The 23046-nt window shown below is 39.5% G+C and overlaps 1 protein-coding gene across 3 annotated transcripts in view; it reads right to left on the bottom strand.

Annotated features, from left to right (window-relative positions):
• Positions 1-23046, bottom strand: part of A1CF (APOBEC1 complementation factor) — a 54756-nt gene that overhangs the window by 17584 nt on the left and 14126 nt on the right. For 2 of the 3 annotated variants that reach the window (XM_087964137.1, XM_087964138.1), the window contains exons 3-8: positions 22773-22907; positions 16807-16937; positions 14835-15073; positions 11886-12050; positions 3011-3108; positions 296-566 (exon numbers count right to left, since the gene is read on the bottom strand). In XM_087964137.1, the coding sequence (XP_087820263.1) occupies positions 296-566; positions 3011-3108; positions 11886-12050; positions 14835-15073; positions 16807-16937; positions 22773-22907 (1039 nt within the window). Of the gene's footprint in view, positions 1-295; positions 567-3010; positions 3109-11885; positions 12051-14834; positions 15074-16806; positions 16938-22756; positions 22908-23046 lie in introns of all 3 variants that reach the window. The other variant, XM_087964139.1, reaches the window with a different exon arrangement.

The following is a 23046-nucleotide window of genomic DNA, read 5'->3' as shown; positions in this document are numbered from 1 at the left end:
ATTCTAATATAGTTTAAATATACTAGATTTGAGAAAAGTCATAATCACATCACCTAAGATTCTTTTGGTTGTATATTTCATTCTCATACAAGTCAATGAGTTGGGCTAATTTTACTTTGAAGAGTAATGCAGGTTTCATTAAAGATCTTTAATTAAAATGGGTAAGAGAACATGGGTATTTATTAAAGTGACCCATTCCATATCAGAAGAGACCTGTCCAAAAGAAAAATAATAATAAAGGACAGTCCAACCAAGTAAGAACATTGATATATTCCGCATTGCTCAATAGAATTACCTCTAATGGTCGAAGGTCTAATAATGCCTCTGTTGGTGAGATGGCCTTTAGCAGCAGGGAAATGAAGGCCAGGAATGGCAGCATAGGCTTGTGGTGCATAGAAAACTGGAGCTCCTAGGTAAGCTGTGGCAGGATCGTAGACATGGCCAAAGGTGTAAGTAAATTCTGGCAACGCTGCTCCTCGTCCTCCTGTACCTCTGGTGTATCTAACATAACTGTCTTTGTCAACTGGCTTTGCTAAGGTGACTTCAATGGGAGAGCCATCCAACACCTTGAGGACAGAAGAGAACACAAGGAATATATATGAGATACCATTCTTCTTCTTTCTCCTCCTCCTCCTCCTCCTCCTCCTCCTCCTCCTCCTCCTCCTCCTCCTCCTCCTCCTCCTCCTCCTCCTCCTCCTCCTCCTCCTCCTCGCCATTGTCTATCCATTGCAAGGTGAAGGCCTCTTCTGCATATTTCCAACCAATACAGTCTTGAGCTTTTTTTTTTTTTGCCAATTGAGCCTATATCTCATCCTATAAATGAGATATAGGACGAGAAAAATAAATAATTTAGAAAATACTAGGTACTAAGCCATACATGCACACCTATTGTTGTGGTTAGCCAGCAGCAGGTGCAGATGGCTGAGGAGAGCGATGACTCTGATGAGGGGCCAGGACCACCAGGGAGTGGACTGCTGCCTTCAGAGATGCTGGGGGCTGGCAGCAGCGATGAGGAGGTTCCCGAGGAGCCTGTGCCAAGTGCACGTGCACGAAGGATTACTCGGAGGAAAGAACAATTACAGCAGCATAGGTGACTCAGGAGTAAGGCTGCAAGGTAATGGCCCCTCCCTCAAGAGGATAAAAGCCAGGTTTGGAAAAGTGTTCTTTGCAGAGAGCAAAGAAGCTCTTAAGCTCAACTGGTGGACATCTTAGTTCGTGTTTGGAGAAATCTTCTTATCTCTGGGTTTTTGACAGCCTTGACAAACAACTTGGCTCTTTCTTGTCGGAGCTAATTAGTGGAAAGCAGCCTTCAGAACAGAATTCGTTATTAAACCTTGAAAGGTGGGGGCTGCTGCCTTTGTCTGTGTTTGCTCTTTGGGAACCCGGTTGGGTCAGAACACCTATACCAATGGATCACAGGAATTAAAGAAATGTCTCTTTTGGGGCGTAGCTCATTCGCAATGATAGTTTCTGAAAACCTTATGACTTATGACCTCAATTGAGCCCAAATTTTCTATTGCTAAGGGAGACATTTGGTAGGTAGGTTTTGCCCCATTTTATGACCTTTCTTGTCACCATTGTGAAGTGAGTCACTGCAGTTGTTAAGTTAGTAACCTGGTTATTAAGCAAATCTGGCTGTTCCATTGATGTTGCTTGTCAGAAGGTCGCAAAAGGGGAATCACACGACTCTGAGACTCTGCAACTGTCATAAATGTGAGTCAGTTGCCAAGTGTCTGAATTTTGATCACATGACCATGGGGATGCTGCAAGAGTTAAGTATTAAAAATGGTCATAAATCACTTTTTGTGCCATTGTAACTTCAAATAGTCATTAAGCAAACTATTATAAATCGAGGGTTACCTGTACTGTAAATCTGAATTTACTGGCATACCGTCTTGGCATCCCTGTATGAAAATTGTCTACATAAGTGGGACAAGACTTTCAGAGATGTTTGAAGACCAGCAGGAGAGGTGCATCAAAACACACAGACACACAGTGTCATGTCCCTGTCAGAATTTGAATCCAAAGAGGAAGATGAACAGCTGACAGGGAGTGGGAGTGTGGATCTGTTGGCTGTGGAGGAAACTGGGAAGGGGCAAAGTCTGGCTGGGCAGAGCAGGGAAGAGATAGAACAAGGGAGAGGGAGTTCAGAGGAAGACCCAAGCCCACCCCCTCTTCATCCTAGGGCACGCAGGGAGGAACAGAGAAGAGAGCAACATGGGTTGCATGGTTTATGGGGGAGAAAAGGGCCCTGATTCCCTTCATTAGCCACAGCTGGGAAGACAGTTTATAAGAGAGGCAGGCTGCGTGTGGCAGGCTGCTGGGAGCAAACATGATTTTATCTTGCTCCTGCCCTGCCAAACTAATTACTTCAGTTTGGCTTGATTAGACTTTAAATTACAGTTTGCGTTGACCATGTTTTGGGCTTAATTTTCTGCAGTTAAAGGCTGTTCCTGGGAGAGTTTTTCTCCAGCCAGAAGGTAACCTGGACATTGGGGGCAAAGTTGGAGATAATAAAGGGACTCTTATTGATTATCTGACTGTGTTGCCTTTGTGCCATGCCCCAGGTCATCACACACAGACACACACAGATACACACAGACACACAGACACACACACACAGCCCACTTGGTATTTTTGAAAGCAAATTGCACACCATTAAAACGGATGAGTTTAGACTGGTATTTTGCTTGTTTTGCTTATTTATGGGATTATAAATAATACAGTTGCTTTGGGTTGACTGATGATTTATCAGGCAGCTCAAAATCCAAACAACAATGAACCACATATTTCATAGTAGAAAAACTGCTGGAGAGCAAAATGAAGCAATTCCCTTCAAACTCTCTGCCAAGCCTTTTATAGTGCACATTATTTGACACGTACATATACCCCCACCCTACTCCAACAGAAAAATTACCAGTACTAGAACCAACATTATGAATCATATTATGCAACATGCATGCAACTCTCTGTTTGCCTCCCAGAAACTGCAGAACTAATCCATCATTACCTTCCCATTTAAGATTTTCATGGCTTCCACTGCATCTTCTCGATTATTAAAGTGCACAAATGCATAGTCTCTAATTTTCTTCACCCGTTCCACTGAACCTGTGGAAGAGATTTGGAGGATAAACCTAGAGTGCATATTTTGTACAATAAAAGGCATATCCCGATGCTCCGCTTTTATTATTAAGTGTTGTACCTGATGATTCTTGACTCTTGACAAATGTACCTTTTCTTTTATGTACACCAAGACACACAAGACAAATTTGCACCAAGACAAAATTCCTTGTGTGTCCAATCACACTTAGCCAATAAAGAATTCTATTCTATTCTATTCTATTCTATTCTATTCTATTCCATTCTATTCTATTCTATTCTATTCTATTCTATTCTATTCTATTCTATTCTATTCTGTAATTCTATTCTATTCTATTTTCCTATTCTATTCCTATTCCTATTCCATTCCACTCCACTCCACTCCTCTACTCTACTCTACTTTACTCTACTCTATTGTGCAATTCTATTCTATTCTATTTTAAGTTTAGATCTCGCACTTTAATTTTAAATTATGGTTTTTGTGCTGCATTAAATCCTGATAATATAAACCATAATTGCGTTGTTTGAATCTCTACTAGTGTAGAGGTATTGTACATATTTTCCCCCTTTAGTGTATTTAGCAGTAGCTGCCTCCAGAAAGGAATTTCCTTCTGTGTGTCCTGTTCTGCATAGCAAGAAGCAGCATGCCATCATGTGAATCCTGTTACAGGTAGTCCTTGACTTACAACCATTCATTTACCGTTCAAAGTTACGGCACTGAAAAAAGTGACTTATGACCTTTTTATGACTTATGCAGCATCGCCATTGTTACATGATCAAAATTTGGATGCCTGCCAACTGGCTCGCAACAGTTGCAGTGTCCACAGGGTCATGTGATCCCCTTTTGCAACTTCCTGAAAAGCAAAGTCAATGGGGAAGCCAGATTCACTTAACAACTGTGTTGCTAATTTAACAACTGCAGCGATTCTCTTAACAACTGTGGCAAGAAAGGTCGTAACATGGGGTCAAATTCACTTAACAACTGCTTTGGTTAGGAGAGGAAAGTTTGGGCATAAGTCAAGGACTACCTGGGCATGTAAAGTATATAAGGAGCCTCCGTGGCGCAGTGGTTAGAGTGTAGTACTGCAAGCTACTTCTGCAGCCAGCTGCCTACAATTTGGCAGATCGAATCTCACCAGGCTCAAGGTTGACTCAGCCTTCCATCCTTCCGAGGTGGGTAAAATGAGGACCCAGATTGTTGGGGGCAATATGCTGACTCTGTAAACCACTTAGAGAGGGCTGTAAAACTCTGTGAAGTGGTATATAAGTCTTAGTGCTATTGCTATATAAGCAATTTCTGTACATCTCATGGATGGGCAACTTTTTTTTCTTGTGAAATTTCCATTTCCTGTTTTTGTTAAGGAAAAACAGCTCACGGAGTTGTGACATAACTGGAGTAAGCTGAGTGCAAATCTTTGACCTTTTTTCATTTTTTAAAAAAATTGTTGTATGTATTAAAAATAAAAAATGTCCAATAGGGATTGTTTCCCTCTGTAAACATCTCTGTCCAAATGCATAAATAATGCCGTTTTAGGAGAACGGGTGGCTGTTCAATGGTTTTTCTAATGCCTTAATCCTTTTGCAAGTCTTAAAAGGCCTGTAGCATCTCCCAAAACAAATTCCCCAGTCAAAAATGTTCAGCCAAGTCCATTTTGAAGTCTGGATTCTACGGATGCCCATGGAGATAAGCTCTGGCTGCCTTCCTTGGCTTCAGTCACTCATAGTGATCTGAGACTTAAAGAAGGCCAGGACTTAATGTTTTTTTTTTTAAAGCATTCAATCTAACTGATAAACATTTTAATAGTTACCCAAATTATAGGATAAAAGGAAAAGGAACATGATATGGGGACTTGAAGCTTTGCAGAAGAGTGCTGAGAAGTTATTTCAATGGATGCCTAATGATATATTCTTGATACAAGCCCAGAATTAATTATTGGCTGGATTAGGGCATTGGAGGCTAAAACATATGAAGGGTTTGCAGTGGTGGGATTCAAACTTTTTTACTACCGGTTCTGTGGGCATGGCTTGGTGGGCGTGGCTATGTGACTGGGTGGGCGTGGCTTTTTGTTTTTTGCTTTTTTGCAGCCCCCACCTGGGCCTCAGAAGAACCTCTGGGGGGGTGTTTTTGCTCCCCTAAGGCTCCTCTGAAGCTCAGGAAGGCAAAAAATGGAGAGAGGGGCTCAGCCATTTTCTGCCTTCCTGGGCCTCAGCAAGGGAATCCTGGTATAGCTGATCTATGTACAGCTGATTGTCGGGAGGGAAAAAAAAGAAAGAATTACCTTAGGCGAACGTCAGGTGGGCGGGGTGAGCGAGCATCGGGTGGGAGGGCAACTGGGTCGGGGGCATGGCCAGCCAGAAGTTACTACTGGTTCAGCGACCCACGCCAAATCCTTGCTACCGGTTCGCCCAATGCGGTGTGAACCGGCTGAATATCACCTCTGAAGGGTTGCTGGAATTGAGTATGTCTAGTAATTAAATGATAAAAAGGACTACAAGTGACATGATAGCAGTATTCCAATATCTAAGGGGGTTGCCCTAAAGAAGAGAGAAGTCAATCTATTCTCTAAAGCACCTGAAGTCAGGATAAGAAGCAATGGATGGAAACTAATCAAGAAGAGAACCAAAATAGGACTAAGGAGGAATTTTCTACTATTAAAACAATTGCCTCCAGAAGTTGTAGAAGCGCCAAAACGGAAGTTTGTAAGAAGAGATTGGACAATCATTTGTCTGAAATGGTACAGGATTTCTTGCCTATACAACTCTTTTCCAACTCTGTTATTCTGTGATAGAGTTAGCAAGTCATATAAATAACAATTTTGCACTGAACAATTGTGCATGCATCTTTGGAAAAACTAAAGATAAAACCAAAACCTTTTGAGAGAAGCTACTATACATTTAAGCCCAATGCGTAGCTTTTTTCTTTTTTCTTTTAAGCCTCCCTGTATTTCTGCTTCTCTGTTTCGGCTCTGGGACTGTGATGTTGCCAGAGAATTTGTAGTCTGAATTTGCTGCAGCAAACAGCTGTGCTCCTTTTTAATGACCAAGTACAATGGTTGGCCACTGATTAATATTTTATTAAATGGTTTAATGAGATTATTTTGGAAACTACCATCTTTTAGCATGCCAGTTGAAGTACTGGTCTTATTCCCCCAGAAAAATATAGTTTTTCATCCATGCAGCAGTTAGGTTAATTTGACTGTTAATAGGTCTATTTAACGTATTTAAAAGCTTGGTTTAATGAGGCTTGTGCAAATAGGGAAATAAGTTACACCGTCCTACACGCACATAATAATATTAAAAAAGAGAGAGAAAGTAGGAAAAGAGTTCAAAAGCAAATAGATCTCTGGTTACATCATTCATTGAGCATTTACTGTTATTGGTGGCAGGGAAATGCTGCTGTTCCAGATGTAACCTGCAGATTGCTGGTAGGCGATGAAATGGACGCAGGGCCCTCCCAGGGATGACACCTGTTTTATAGAATGACCTGCCTTCAGGATGATTCAGCAATGGTGTCAACTAAAAAGATACTCCTTTGGTCTTTTTAGCTGCCAGAAAAAGGGAGTGGGGGAAAACAAGGCATTCCTTAAATGCCTAGATAATCACCCCGGCAGCCGAAAGTTGTCGGAGCATAAGAAGGTTTTATTTATTTTATTTTCTTTATTTGATTTGTCAATTGCTTACAAGATAATAGGTATAAGTATAAACATGAGTAAGAATACAGGAAATAGGTACGAATAAATGGGGACAATAGGACAGGGACGGGAGGCACGATGGTGCACTTAAGCATGCCTCTTAGGAATGGGGTGAGGTCAATAGTGGTTAGTTTGAGGTTAAAGGAGTGGGGATTAGAAGATGTAACAACAGAGTCAGGTAGTGCATTCCAGGCATCGACCACTCTGTTGCTGAAGTCATACTTTCTGCAATCAAGTTTGAAGCGGTTTACATTGAGTTTGTATCTGTTGTGTGCTCTTGTATTGTTGTGGTTGAAACTGAAGTAGTCATTGACTGGTAGGACATTGTAGCAGATAATTTTGTGTGCTACACTTAAGTCTAACCATAGGCACCGTAGTTCAAGGTTGTTCAAGCCCAAAATCTCAAGCCTGGTGGTGTAGGGTAGGTTATTGGAGAGCATGATGGATGACTCCTGGAGATGAATGTGTCCCATTGGAGAAGTCACATCCAGGGAATGGAGGAAAGACCAGGATCAAGGGGGAAATGTATGTTGTAAGCCACACGCCAACATGGCAACTTTAATAAATCAATTTTCTTTTCTCTGAGATGCAGCTAGAGACTTTTGATTTGAATGAGGGTGGATTTGTTGGAGCCCTGACAAAGGGTGTGTTTTATTAGATTTTGCATCCAGGACCTCTTCTAACCTTTGCCTTTTCAATGGACTAATTCTAACTAGGAAACTCCTTTTTTCAGCATTGTTCGTTATTTTTGTGGTTTTAGGATGAGAAGTGAATGTAAATATTTCACAAGAAGAGTTCTCCGCTACTCTACTCATTGCAGAATACCTTATGCCACCAGACTTGAAACTCTAGACCTAGAAAACTTAGAACTACATCGCCTTCGGTCCGATCTAGATATAGTATATAAAATCATACATTGCAATGTCCTACCTGCTTCAATCATAACAATACAATACAATACAAAGAGCACACAATAGATACAAACTCAAGGTTAACCGCACCAAACTTGATTGCAGGAAATACGACTTCAGCAACAGAGTGGTCAATGTCTGGAATACTCTACCTGACTCTGTGGTTTCTTCCGCAAACCCCAAAAACTTTAACCTTAGACTGTCTACTATTGACCTCACCCCTTTCCTAAGAGGTCTGTAGGGGGCATGCATAAGCGCACCAACGTGCCTACTGTCCCTGTCCTATTGTTTCTTTTATTTTTCCTATACGTATCCATGTGTTAAATAACTATGTTTTTACTTATACCTATTATCTTGTAAGCAATTGACAAATCAAATCAAATCAAATCAAATCAAATAAATAAATAAATAAATAAATAAATAAATAAATAAATAAATAAATATTTTAGTGAATATTATAATATTAATATATAATATTAATATATAATGCACCAAAACAAAATTAAAAAATGACGGGGATGACAATCTTTTTCCCCCCAAGGATGCATTAGGGAACAATGCTAAAGCTTAGTACAGGTAGTCCTCAACTTACAACAGTTTGCTTGGTGAGTGTTCAAAGTTACAACGGCACTGAAAAGAGTGACTTACGATCATTTTTCAGACTTACAACCGCTGCAGCTTCCTCATGGTCACGTGATCAAAGTTCAGATGCTTGGCAACTGACTCATATTTATAATGGTTGCAGTGTCCCAGCGTCATATGATCCCCTTTTGTGACCTTCTGACAAGCAAAGTCCATGGGGAAGCCAGATTCATTTAACAACCATGTTACTAATTGAACAATTGCAGTGATTCACTTAACAACGGTGGCGAGAAAAGTTGTAAAATGGGGCAAAACTCATTTGAGAAATGTCTCACTTAGCAACATAAATTTTGGGCTCAGGGTTGGTCATAAGTTGGGGAATACCTGTGCAGCTCATTGGTACCAGGCTGTGTTGTGCCTATTAGGATAGTCAATTGTTTTGTGTCATTCACGCCAGAGGTGGTATTCAGCAGGTTCTGACCAGTTCTGGAGAACCGGTAGCGGAAATTTTGAGTAGTTCAAAGAACCGGCAAATCCCACCTCTGACTGGAGATTTTACAGTATCCTTCCCCTGCCATGCCCACCAAGCCACGCCCAGAGAACTGGTAGTAAAAAAATTTGAATTCCACCACTGATTCCCTTGATATTAGGGCTCCATAAACTGTTGTATTCCGTTTGGAAATTTTCTCATCACTTTTTGGGTCATTTTTATTTCCAGAAAAACATCTAATAAAGGTGGAAAGAAGGCCTCCTGTAGTTATACATGGCAGCTTTCTGATAACACTAGGGGCCCTTTATTTGAAAGAAACTTGAGTAGTAGAAAAGCTTTATTGATTTCTTAGGTAGTTTGGAAATGTCAGAGCTTTCCTGGCAAGTGATGGACAGGAGAGGTTAGAGGTTGATGCAATCCATATATTGATGGCAATGAAGTTTAAATCTCCATCTGAGAACGTTTTGGTCATTCCTGTAGATTATTAAACAGCATGGTGTGCATAGATCTGAACTCTATATAACAATAGTCCAAGGGATGAGCAAAAATCACCCAACATAACTACCTTATAATTGCTGGCTTATTCTGTTGCTTTTTGTTCTTACTTTTTGAGTAACAACCAATTTGCAGGCAATTTACGCTTGCCAGCCAAAATGGGCACTTTACTTGTTTGTTGACTTTTATTCAAAAGGACGCTGGTGCCAACCATTTATTAAGAAGTCCTTGAAAAGTATTGACATCGGATCTTAAAAATTTCAAATACTCTTAACTGCTGATTTTTCAGTGTTCTTTAAATGTGTGAATATAAGGAAATTTCTTACTTGAAGTTTTTGAATTATATGGTTTCAGACATTATCTGGCCGTGTGGACAGAATGCTTTTGTGCTTCTAAACTCTGAGAGTGAATGCAGGCCTCAGGATTAAGTTGCTATAAAGACAGTGGTTATTATGGGGAACCAGCTTGAAATTTAAATGCAGATACATTGAACATGGAAAAACAGAATTGAAAGAGACGTTGGAGGTACAGATACAGATAATCAGAGTTGGAAGGGACCTCATAGGTCATCTAGTCCAACCCTCCACCCAAGCGGGAGACCCTACACCATTTCTGGCAAATGGCAGTCCAATCTCTTCTTGAAAATCTCAAGGTCATCTAGTCCAACCCCCAGCTCGAACAGGAGACTCTGTACCATTTCAGACAAATGGCTGTCCAGTCTCTACTTAAAAGTATCCAGTGATGGGGCGCGCACAACTTCTGAAGGCAAGCCATTCCACTGCTTGATTGTTTTCACTGTTAGGAAATTTCTCCTTAGTTCTAGGTTGCTTTTTTGCTTAATTAGTTTCCTGCCTTTTGGTGCTTTGGAAAATAGTTTGCCCCCCTCAAATTTGTGGCAGCCCCTCAAATAGTAGAACAGTGCCATCTTATCTTCCTTAGTCCTTCTTTTTACTAGAATAGACACACCCATTTCTGCAATCATTCTTCCTATGTTTTAGCTTCCAGACTCCTAATCATCTTTCCTGCTCTTCTCTGCACTTTTTCCAGAGTTTCAACATTTTTTAATATATTATAGTAAGCAGAACTAGATTCAGTATTCCATGCATGGTCTTACTAAGGCTTTGTAAAGTGGTACTAACACTTCACGTAATCTTGATTCTATTCCTTTAGGATTTCATTGGTGGCGGCTGCACACTGTTGGCTCCTATTTAAATCCAAAAAATGCTAAAAGAAAGACATATTTCCATCGAAGTCTAAGTTTGTGCGGTCTCCACTATTGAGTACACTGTCATTCACTCTTGTAAACTTCGGCATTGTGGAAGCCGAACTTTACATGCTTCTGGATGCAATTCAAGATGTGCGTTTTCAGGTGTGAAGCCCACATGGTAGGGAGTCAGGTTACCTGAGGGACCAGTTATCCCTGATGGTCTCTATCCATCTTGCTGGATGTTGCATCCCCAGGTGAAACAGTGTTACCTGCTGAATCCCAGGAAGCAGCTGGCACCTGCCCTCCAGAAATATGGAGGCCTCAATCCTGTTGGCTTTTGGGAAGTCCAGGAAACCCTGGATCTTCCCTCAGGCTTTGATGCCACAATGTTAATTATGGGTGTTCTGGTTTGTGTGAATGCACATTCTATGTGATCTGAGATTTTTTGAGGTGGGTGGGTGGAGGCTTGACTTATTTCTTTGGGTTTCTTTTGAGGGGTTTTATGACTGGTTGTTTTTATTTAGTTCACTATCCAGGGTTTCACTGGATATGTGAGTAACTGTAAAAAAAAAGATTCACAAATAAAGGACTTGGTTTTTGGGAAGTGTGTCTGTACATACAAATTCTCTAGCATAAGGAGATTTCCAAATTGTCTGAAGTGGCATGCCTCTGGCTATGCTATTTCAATCAGTGAGGAGCACAATTCAGCTTGATACTGTGACTTATCACTGCACTTTTGTTGGGGGAAGCAAATGTTCCACAACATGACTTGGACCATAATTGTTAAGGATTTGGGGAATTTACAATAATGCGTATTGATTGACAGCTTGATTATCTATTGTTCTTGCATGAATATCAAAACAGTGCACTTTTTTTTTAATCCATACAGCATGTCTATGAAGTTGGTTAGACTAAGAGTTTATCTGGGGTTGACATCTCCCAGTGAGCGAGGATTTGAAAGGGGAAATCATGCACATAATTTCCTTGGTGCTGTGGCTGGTTAATGAACCTCAGTTTTGCATAGTAAAATTATGGTTGGCTAGTCTTAAAGAACAGGTTTATTTAAGAATTCTGGAATGCATCACTTAAAAATTGGTCTTGATGTTCATTTGAGCAAACCTTAGTGCTGTTTTAGATCCATGTTAACTACATTCTGACCCTGTTTTAATCCAAATATGTTTGACTGTATTAGCTACAGTCAGCCTGTTCAACTAAAGGTGTAACTTATTTCAACACAAATATTGTTTGTGGATAATAAAAGTTTTTTTCTTACTTTTAGTTTTTTGACATTCGTAGAAATTAAACATATTTCAGTTGGAATTAGTGTTTTTCTAGATAAATGGTGGATTAGTTTATTAAACTTTTGAACTTACTAGAATATTGGCCAAGCTAGTTTTTTTTTTTTTTACCTGGCTTAATGCTGTTGAATTCTTTTTCAATTGTTTCTTCAGCAGTAGTTAACATAAGATTTCTCACGTAGAGGATTTTAACGGATGACATTGTATCTTCATCAACCTCAACTTCTGGCTCTGCCCAATCTACAGCAATCGGATGTCCCCATAATTGTATCCGTCCTGCAATGTAATTGGAATGAAAATAAATGTAAAAAGTGAAGGCATCTTTATAGAAGGAGGTAAGAAGGTTTTTGTTGAAGAGATGCATGGTAAACTGAATATATGCTGTTGTAAAAGATAATGTTGACTGAAAAGGACAAGGAAAAAGCAGGTTAGGATTTAATTATTTTTTTACATTTACTATAGTTCATAGTTTAACCATCAATCTGAATCTTCCTGGAATTCATACAGGCAATCCTTGACTTACAACCATTTGTTTAGTGGCCATTCAAGATGATAAGAGCCGTAGTAGCACAGTGGTTTGAATGCAGTATGGCAGGCTAATTCTGCCGAATGCCAGCAGTTCGATTCTCACTGGCACTAGGGTGATTCAACCTTCCATCCTTCTGAGGTCAGTAAAATGAGGACCCAGATTGTTGGGGATAATATGCTGACATTGTAAATTGCCCAGAGAGTGCTGTAAAGCAATAGGGGGCAGTATATAAATTTAAATGCTCTTACTAAGTGCTATAATGGCACTGAAAAAAGTGACTTATGACCATTTTTCATACTTACAACCATTACAGCATCTCCATGGTCATTTGATCAAAATTTAGACTCTTGGAATATATTTATGATGGTTGCAATGTCCTTGGGTCATGTAATCACTTTTTGCAACCTTCTGACCAGCGAAGTCAATGAGGAAGCTAGATTCACATAACAACCATGTTACTAATTTAACAACTGCAGTGATTCACTTAACAACTGTGTCAAAAAAGGATATCAAATGGAGCACAACTCACTTAATGTCTCAATTAGCAACATACATTTCTGTGACTCTTCACCTTATGAACTGGATTCTGTTAGTGTATTGCTATTATAATTAGCTTCACATTTTACATTAAAGGAAAGTGTGATTTCCTTGAATCAGATTTAGCATCCAGTTTTTCCCCCCCCTCACTGAGATACCAACATGCAGTGGGAAAATATGGGTGAATTTTGACAGGATGATTTCAAGCTGTTATCAGGGCTAGATGTTTTACGGATTGGATGGGAAGAGTTAGTCTCAAAGAGGTTCCAAATCTCATTCTCACCCATTCTCACTCAGTAACCACAATAACATAAAGAAACTGAAAAATTAATCCGTTTTCCAATTTGTGGTTCCTGGACATCCTGCTGGGGATCTCCAAAGTATCAGAAGACTGTTTAGAACTCCTGACCTTCCGAATGCCTGCCCAAGTTTACTATATAGAACAGTATCATTCACTCTAGGCCAGGGGTCTCCAACCTTGGCAACTTGAAGACTTGTGGACTTCAACTCCCAGAGTTCCTCAGCCAGCTTAGCTGGCTGAGGAACTCTGGGAGTTGAAGTCCACAAGTCTTCAAGTTGTCAAGGTTGAGACCCTGATCTAGGCAATGTGAAAATGTGTGGACTTCAACTCCCAGATTCCCCAATCTGACTGGGGAATTCTGGGAGTTAAAGTCCACACAACTTCAAGTTACAGAGATTGAGAAACAGTGGTGTAGAGTAAACTCAATCTTTCTAGTTTCTTAACCATTTTAATAATGCTTGTCCTGTCCTTAGTGTCTATTCTGGTCAATTTCTCTGCTCTTTTCTTAAAACCCACACAGATTTACACATTTCCCCAGAGGCAGCCAAAGATGCAAAACAGCTAGCAAGCTGCCAGGCCATATTGAAAAGAGGGATGGAGGGACAGAGGTTTTCCACTGTTCAAAGCATGTGAGGTTTTTCTCCACCGCCTCAGGTGCCAAACTAATTTGGTCAGTGTAGAGCAGGGGTGTCAAACTCAATTTCATTGAAGGCCACATCAGGATTGTGTTTGACCTCTGGGGGCCAGGGTGGGCGTGGCCAACTCAAGTCACTCATGTTGGGGCGCCTGTGGTGGACTGAGCGCTCTGCCAGCAAAAATAGGCTCCTGAGCTCCGTTTTCGGCTGCCACAGCCTCCTGCAACCCTCTGCCAGTGAGAACAGAGTGTCAAGCCTGAATTCAGTTAGGTGGTGGACTCATATGAATTCATCTTGACACTTGAGAACTGGAAGCGGGGAGAATTGAGGTGGGTGGAGCTCCAGCCAAAACAATATAGCTGGACAATGAGTTCCAACAGTTGCTCGGCCAGAGGAAGGAGGAGTGAAGTTGCCAGGAAACCGTTTCACATCCTGGTTGGAGAATGTGACATATTGTTTTGGAAAAATGAAAGAATTCTAGTTATAGTGACGTGGAAAGCTAGGAAATGTTCAGTACTGACTTTCCACAAGTTAGTGCAAAGATGGTGTAATCCAATAAATTTATTCTTTGAGGAATCATAATGCCTTGTTTGATGATGGTTTCATCTCCTGGAACCTGACATGGAGCTCTTTTTTTCTGGCAGAAGCACTGTGGGCTTGTTCTTTGCTATTTCAGGGTGGCCCCGCTGCCCAGATCTAAGTACCCCACAGGCTGAATCCGGTCCCCCAGGCCTTGAGTTCGACACCCTTGGTGTAGAGAGTTCTGTACACTGAGAAGGAAGATAAAGGAATAAGGATAACTCTGTGACCTCTGGCTCATGTTTCTTGCATGAAACTTGACAAAAGTATTAGGAATGATATCCAGTGTTACTGCATTGAACTGGAGAGCAATCTTTGGGATTTTTATTTTTATAGTGAATACTGTTATTGAGGATAAGCCCACAGACCCTTTAGTAAAATCAACTCATAGCAATTTGCTGCTTTTTCATGACCCCTCTCTCCTAATTGCAGCTTGAGATTAGGTTTGGCTACATATTAGGGAATTTTTTGGGCCCTACCTGGGAGCAGTTTTCGTCTTGCCATAGCTGCTGCTCGATGGCTTTCATATTCCACAAATGCAAATCCCCGGTTTTTGGCTTTATCAGCTGCACTGGGGTACACAATGACATCAACCACACCTTCCGTCACTTTCCGCATCTCGGTTAAAATTTCTTCCCTCTTCTTGGCTTTTGGAATTCCTCCTACAAATAAGCGGCAGTTGTCCACACTGGCACAAACGCCGAGTAACCGACCATTCCTATGTGGAAAGAGAATTTCATCGAGGGGGTGAAACTCCTTGGAAAATCTTGGCTGGGAATATGAAGAACAGGCGTTTGCATCGAGGGTGTGGGACCTAACAAAATCAGTAAAATATATATAATATATATATATATGTAGAACCTATGTTGTTTTGCAAATGGTGTGAGTGGCACGAATAACCAAATGATCAGTAAATATCTATGGAAACATATATATATATATATATATATATATATATATATATATATATATATATATATATATATATATATATATATATATATATATATATATATATATATATATATAATTTTTAATATATATTTCAAAAGGCAACTGGAATTTCTTGGTTTTTTTTCTTTGAAAATATTTCATTTCTCTTCCCAGAAGCTTCTTCAGTTCTGAATTGAACTTCAGTTCTAGAACTGAAGAAACTACTGGGATGAGAAGTGAAATGTTTTCAAGGACAAAAAAAACCAAGAAAGCCCAGTTGCCTTTTGAAAAAAGCACCTTTGGGACAAGTGATCAATAGTTTGCTAAATGTTTCATTAACAATGCAGTTTTTATGGGAGAAATGACTATTTTAGCTCTAGCTTAATGAAAACATATTCATACAAATGGATAAATGGCAAGAGAAAGTTTTATACAGAAGCTTATTTTACTCCTCCTTTGTTAAATTAAGAGAATTTCTAGATAGATGGTTTATAGTGCCATCACTAGGAGACATCTAGGAGCATAATTCCAACACCCTCTATTTAAATATATTTCTTGTGTAAATTTAAAAAAGGTGGAATTAATGGTAGGTAACGTAAGAAGGTTGAAAAGGCAAGTTTTACCCTCTTCAGGCAAGCAATTGTGCAAGAAAACCAGAGCTGGTTTTGATTGTTCAGTACCAAAATGGTGTATCCAATAAAGTTTCACTTTCGGGAATTCAAAGCTCCCGAGAATATTTCCTTGTTTTGGATTCACTAGTTGGACAGTTGACAATCTTTCTCTGTCTAAAATTATTTAAAATAGGTAGGGAACAAAATGTTAAATTCTTGAGTATGAAAAAAGTCTTTGAAGTCAATCTCTACCCTTGACTTCTCAAAATCTCTTTCTCACAAATAATAGCTCGTCCCAGCCACGCTCATATTGTTTTCTTGAAATCTGTAGACTTCAGGACTTGATCTGGAGATTTTTACTCATTGATCTTTACTGTAAATTTGTTCCTTTGTATGTTGTTTTAGAAATGAAGATGACAAGTGGCTTTGCTAATAACACTGACTTTAATATAAGTTGCGTGCTTCTCACAAATCAGTTATGTGGTATAAGAAAAATTAAGTCCAAAAATGTGGTTTCAGCTTAGGTGTACACAGTCAACTCTTCTTGTTTGTGGGAAAATAACAAACGACTGAGAGGAACCAAGAACGAAGAAAAGACAAATAAACTAAATACTAACTCCAGCTATTGTTTATATAGGGCAGTCTGTCTAATATTTGGAATTCTGTAAAAGTCTTCCAATTTTATCATTTTCAGCAGCAGGTTGTAGTAAGGTATCAGACTTACAAAGTCTTATTTGAAGAAAGATATAGTCTTGTTTCATCCGTCCATTTTTTTAAAACAAATGTTGCTTTATTTTGTGTTTTTTTTTGTTTCTAGGCATTGACTTTTACACTATTCATTAAATGTTATGGCCTTTGAAGGCAAAATGCCAATCCGTTAAATAAAAATTAGCTTAAGTCAGCTTACCGAATTTCATAATTGTTCAGTTGCTTGATTGCATTCTTTGCCTCTTGTTTGTTGCAGAATGTCACAAAAGCATATCCCCTGTTATTTCCACTGAAATCCATCATCATCCGCATCTCATAGATTTTACCAAACTAGAAAAGTCAAGCACAAAATTCCATAGTTTTTTTTTTTTAAAGAAAAGGAATTATTACCTGCATTATAGTTTATCAAGGTCTTTTGTCCTTACAATTCTGACTCTATGCCTGTTTCATTACCTGTTAGGGCAGGTTACCTTACAATAGACTTTATTTGAGATCTATTTTATTTGAGATCTATTTTCTGACCCACGTATAACATTTGAAACAAACAATAAAACAAATCCAAGAGGCATATACTGAAACTCCAGGAAGTTAGTAAAAACCTTTATTAACCCATTCCAATAATAATAGACTTGTTTCAGGAAATCTCTGTGTTTCTTAAACTTTTTTCCTCTCACGCCTCTTTCCCACTTTTAAAAATTACAAAGGACCCCAAAAGAACTTTTTTTTTTTTGGTATGGGATGTATTATTTGATATTTATCATATTAAAAATTAAAACGAACACATTTGCTGCTGCTACTATTTATCTTGGTTGGTAATATGGTATTATTTTTCTATGGCAAATAATTTTGATTTTTGAGGGCTCCTGAAAGAATGGGGAGACCTCCCTACCATAAGAAACACTGATTTAAATTTGTCATATTATCTTGAATCAATATGTTTCTTCTTGTTTTTTAATGTAAATTGTAATAATAAATGTTAAAAATCAATACTAAATTTTGATTATGAATATATTATAAAATGTATGGTTAATATTGTTACAGTGAATTGTTTGCATTGAGAAAAATACTTCAGGACAATAATAGCAGAAAAATAGCTCCCTAGTCAATGCAGTACAAATATGAAATTTTTTGGGTATTTCCACATTAACAACTAAAACTCCCCATTAAATAGTCCATGTAAAGTTGGTTATGAATGAATTGAAATATATGCCTAAGTAAAATAGACAGGTGGCTGCTTTTGTATATATAGACTACGCTGAGACATTGAGGATACTCTGAAGACCAATTTTCTCAGAATTGTTATGTTCCAGATATGTTTGCTTTCAGTTCCAATCAATCAGAACAGAGCTGGAAGTAGAGGTAGTATTCAGCAGGTTCTGACCAGTTCTGGAGAAGCAGAAATTTTGAGTAGTTCTGGAGAACCATCAAATACCACCTCTGATTGGCCCTGCCCTCATCTATTCTCTGCCTCCTGAGTCCCAGCTGATTGGCTGGGTTTTCTTTTGTTGCCCTGCACAAGAGAACGGAGCTGGAAAGCAGGTTAGTGGGGTGGGGAGGGAATGGGATTTTACATATCCTTCCCCTGCCCACCAAGCCATACCCACAGAACCGATAGTAACCATTTTTGAATCCCACTACTGGCTGGAAGGGACCTTGGAGGTCTTCTAGTCCAACCTCCTGCTCAAGCAGGATATCCTATACCCTTTCAGATGGGTGGCTGTCCAGTCTTTTCTTAAAAAACTCCAGTGATGGAGCATCCACAGCTTCTGAAGGCAAGCCGTTCCACTGGTTAATTATCCTCATCATTAGGAAATTTCTCCTTCGTTCTAGCTTGCTTCTCTCCTTGATTAGTTTCCATCCTTTGTTTCTTGTCTTGCCTTCTGGTGCTTTGGTGCTTCCCCATATTCCCCAGCCAGCAGTGGCCGGTGGCCATGGTGATTAAAGTTATTGGGGTGGAAGTTCAATACAGGGGGGAAGAGACAGATGGAATATTGACCTCACAGGCTATGAAGATATGGCTAGTCAATTTTTTGCCTTACACACAAGGATGGAGCTGATAGATCTTTTGATCCACACTATATGTATGCAAGCCTTCTGTCCATTGCCACCAAGTGAGGGGTTTCTGTTGTTTGTGATCCAAGCCTTTGCTTATATTCTTGATGCCTAAATCTAAATAACTTCTAGATGGCACCAAGTAGATTCAAAACTCTTAACATTTTGCTGTCATCTAATGGTCACAGAGATGATTGCAGCTCAGCTTGGTAGCCCTGATTATAACTCTTCTTTTCAAGGTTTAGGAATGCTTCCAATCCTAAAGACAGCCAGAGTTTTGATTAGAGCAAAGCTCTAGCAACAGCAGGCAATATAATAATACAGATCAACCATCTCTAGTGACCACCCTACAAACACACTCCTATCAAATTATGAACCAGAGGCAACCAACAGCTACAAACTAGGAAAGTTTTTCCATGTCCTGGAATGTGCAAAGTTGTTCCGGATATTAAAAGGCAGTTGGACACATGGTCCCTGTGTCCAAAATGATGCAGTTGCAATGTTTCTGCTTAGCCTTCTTTTTGTTTTCACTCCATTTTCCTTCCTTCCCAGTTTTCCATTTTGCTCCCAAACAACATTAAGATTGAATTTCATTCTTATCAAGATGCTCAGACCACCATACTCTTAGCTTACTTCAGTCTTTGGAAGGGGACGGGGTGTAATTTTTCCCCCTCAGAATTCCTCCTACATTAGGGGTGTCAAATTGGATTTCTTCAAGGGTTGGATCAGCATTGTAGTTCTTCTCCATGGACTGGGGGTTGGGGGGGAGGAGTGGAGCAGGGGAAAGACAGGACAGATGCCTCCTGCAGCACCCTGCCGGCCAAAATGGTGCTGCAGGGGGCCGTGGAGGCCAAAAACAGGCCATGTGGAGATCATGCGCGGCCCTCCCATAGCCCATTTTGGCTGGCAGAGGCACTGTGGGCCAGTCCTTTGATAGTTCCAGGCTGGCCCCGTGGGCCATATCTAACCACCTCGCGGGCCGGATCTGGGTTTGATGCCCCTGTCCTATATTGTAAATATCATCCTGTGAGTTACTGCTACTATTTTGATTCCATTAAGTCGAGCATGGGATAATGTAAAGAGCTGTTTCGTTTTATGAGACTGAGACTGATGATACTGATACAGGTAGGCCTCGACTTACAACAGTTCATTTGGTGGCCGTTCAAAGTTACAGTGGCACTGAAAATATGACTTATAGCTGTTCAGCAGTTATGACCTTTGTAGCATCCCCATAATCATGTGATCAAAATTCAGGTGTTCATTTTTTCGACTGTTTCTGCATCCCAAGGTCATTTGATCCCCTTTTGTGACCTTCTGACAAGCAAAGTCAATGGGGATGCCGGATTCACTTTCACAACCGGGTTGCTAACTTAGCAACTGCAGTGATTCACTGAACAACTGAGGCAAGAAAGGTGGCAAAATGGGGCAATACTCATTTGACAAATGTCTTGCTTAGCAACTGAAATTTTAGGCTCCACTGTGGTCGTAAGTCTGACCTGTAAGTACCTTATAACATGCAGATCTTACTCTCTCCTTCTCTCACAAGACTGCAATCTCAATCATGCTAATCAATTAAAAATATATTGCACAGTTTTCAAAGGCTTGTGATCTTTCCTCCATGGACATTTGATCACTGTTGATTTTTATCTTTTTCCTCCTTGCTTTTGACCCCTGACATCAAAATTTCCTTTGTAATTGTTGCTGTTGCAAAATTTTTTACAGATGTGAGTGGCAGCAGTGATGCAAATGAAAGTTGTAAGAATGTTCTTTCAGAACAGAGTTAAAAGAGTACATAATTTCAGAGCCTGTAGCATTGAAATCAATTGCAGGACATGCAAGGAAGAATCATATATGAGATACTCAGTCCAAGCAGTGACTGGAGCTGGAACTGTGGCAAATCTACTAATGGAATAATGATATTTTTTCTGAAGAAGACTTTTTGAAAGCTCACGATTCCAAGGAAAATCTATACTTATATACTTCTTTATTCACGGAAGAATAGTCTAATTTTAAAAAATAAAGCCAAGCAAGGAAACATTGGTAAAACAAAAAAGTCACCAATTGCAAATGAAATATATATTCTACAGTAGAGTTGCAAATTTTGTGTAAGCTTGGAATGCAGTGGTGGGATTCAAATTTTTTTACTATGGGTTCTGTGGGCGTGGTTTGGTGGGATTGGCATGGCTTGGTTGATGTGGCTTGATGGGTGTGGCACGGGAAGGATACTTGTAAAATCCCCATTCCCTCCCCACCCCACTAACCTGATTTCCAGCTCCGTTCTCCTGTGCAGGGCAACCAAAGAAGACCCAGCCAATCAGCTGGGACTCGGGAGGCAGAGAATAGATGGGGACGGGGCCAGTCAGAGGTGGTATTTGCCGGTCTCCGAACTACTCAAAATTTCTGCTTCTCCAGAACTGGTCAGAACCTGATGAATACCACCTCTGTTGGAATGCATTCCATTGAACACAAGGGTGTTGGCTTGTAGGTTCATCTTGTAAAATACACTAAGGGATAGTAAATATCTTCAGTCTTTAGCTTTTAAATATGTTACAATTTAAATTGATAGGCTAAAGGAGAAACATCAAAAGAAATAAAAAAGGAATGTCAATGTCTTCTTGGAAATGAAGAATCTTCCCCATATGAATTTACAGATAAATGTACTGAGTTTTGAAAACATTTTCTGGATATAAGAATTCCACATTAGATATCAAGTATCCTGGGTGTTGTTTCCATTCTGACAGCATTTATCTTACACAGAAGAGTGAGGTTTAAAAACACCAATTTCCCAGGGCCTACAGAAACCCTCTTTATATAACTTATTATATGTAAGGTAAATTATATGAGAAATATCACATAGGATAAAAGTACCAAAATAATTAATAAATTCAGGAGATAGATGACTGTTCTACAAGTGGTCTTTGACTTACAACCATTCATTTAGTGTCCATTCAAAGTTACAATGACACTGAAAAAACCCGACTCTTGCAGCCTTTCTGTGGTCATACAATCAAAATTTGGATGCTTGGCAATTGGCACATATTTATGATGGTTGCAGTGTCCCAGGGTCATGTGATCACTATACTTGTTACAAAGGATCCCAAAATTATGGATTTTTAGTTATTTCTGATATGTTTCCTTAGTTGGATCTGCTTTGGTGCGCACCATTTTAGTTAGGAATTACCAGTTTCTAAATAGATGTGGATTAGTCATTGTAATATTTTAACCACTTCAAGAGTTTCTAAAAGGCTTTGGGGAATATAGCAGTGATGATATTCAATTTTTTTTTACTACCGGTTCTGTGGGTGTGGCTTGGTGAGTATGGCAGGGGAAGGATACTGTAAAATCTCCAGTCAGAGCTGGTATTTGCCGTTTCTCTGAACTACTCAAAATTTCTGCTACCGGTTCACCAGAACTGGTCAGAACTTGCTGAATACCACCTCTGAAATATAGGTAAGTTACAAAATAGTAGACATCTTTGTCTAAGAACAGCACTACATCCTGTGTCATCTTGAAGATTATTATGTCTCCAGAACAATATTTAGAAATGATAGAGGCAGCCACAAAGATATTTGAGTCCATGTGTAATCTATAAAAGTGATTTTACAAGTAGCCCTTGTAAAATCACTTTTATAGATTACACATGGACTTACAAAACAGGATGCCTAACTGGGAATTGCAAATTGGCTACCTCCAGTCAATATTTAAATTGGGTTATATTTTGTGCAATTATTAAAAGTGAATGAGACAGAGACAGAGCAGGGCTGTGTCAACAATGGATAAATTGAAGGATAAGATTTACACCTGGCAACCAACTGCTCTGGAGAGCCCAACAAAGGTTTGACTATGAGCTATGAGATGTTAGAAAATGTAACATCTGAGTTGCTGTGGTAGACTCTCTGTCTAACATGCAGTGCTGTTCTAGAAAAAATATATATCTGGAGAAATGTGTTGCATCCACACATCCACAAAAATACATTCATGATCTCCAATTTCTCCTGTTAAATCCAGGCACCGCACAGAAATGTTACTTGTTTTAGATACGAGTCCTGCCAATAACATCATTCCTTTGAATATACACAAAAGAAAAGAAAACCTACTACATGATATCATTACTTTTTCACATAATGGAATGAGTTCATCTTCAAAGAGATCTCGGGGAAGTTTTCCAATGAAGATCTCACAGCCTCGTTCTGGTGGCAGCCCATTCCAATCTGGTGGTGGCCCTCCATATTTTCGTTGACCGTTTTCCTTAATGAAAGAAGAACAAAATTTGGAATTGTATGAATTTCAACATTGCTTATATCCCTAGTCATATTACTGAATTGTCTTCCTGTAGTTATATCTTTTTCACTTAAACTTTATCCTCTTTTTATTTGCTCCTGGTCCT

The sequence above is a fragment of the Notechis scutatus genome, chromosome 4, assembly GCF_049901735.1.
Source record: "Notechis scutatus isolate UNSWTSFEM ecotype Mainland chromosome 4, rNotScu1.2, whole genome shotgun sequence".
Classification (NCBI taxonomy): domain Eukaryota; kingdom Metazoa; phylum Chordata; class Lepidosauria; order Squamata; family Elapidae; genus Notechis; species Notechis scutatus.
This window is presented reverse-complemented; position numbering and strand designations above follow the sequence as displayed.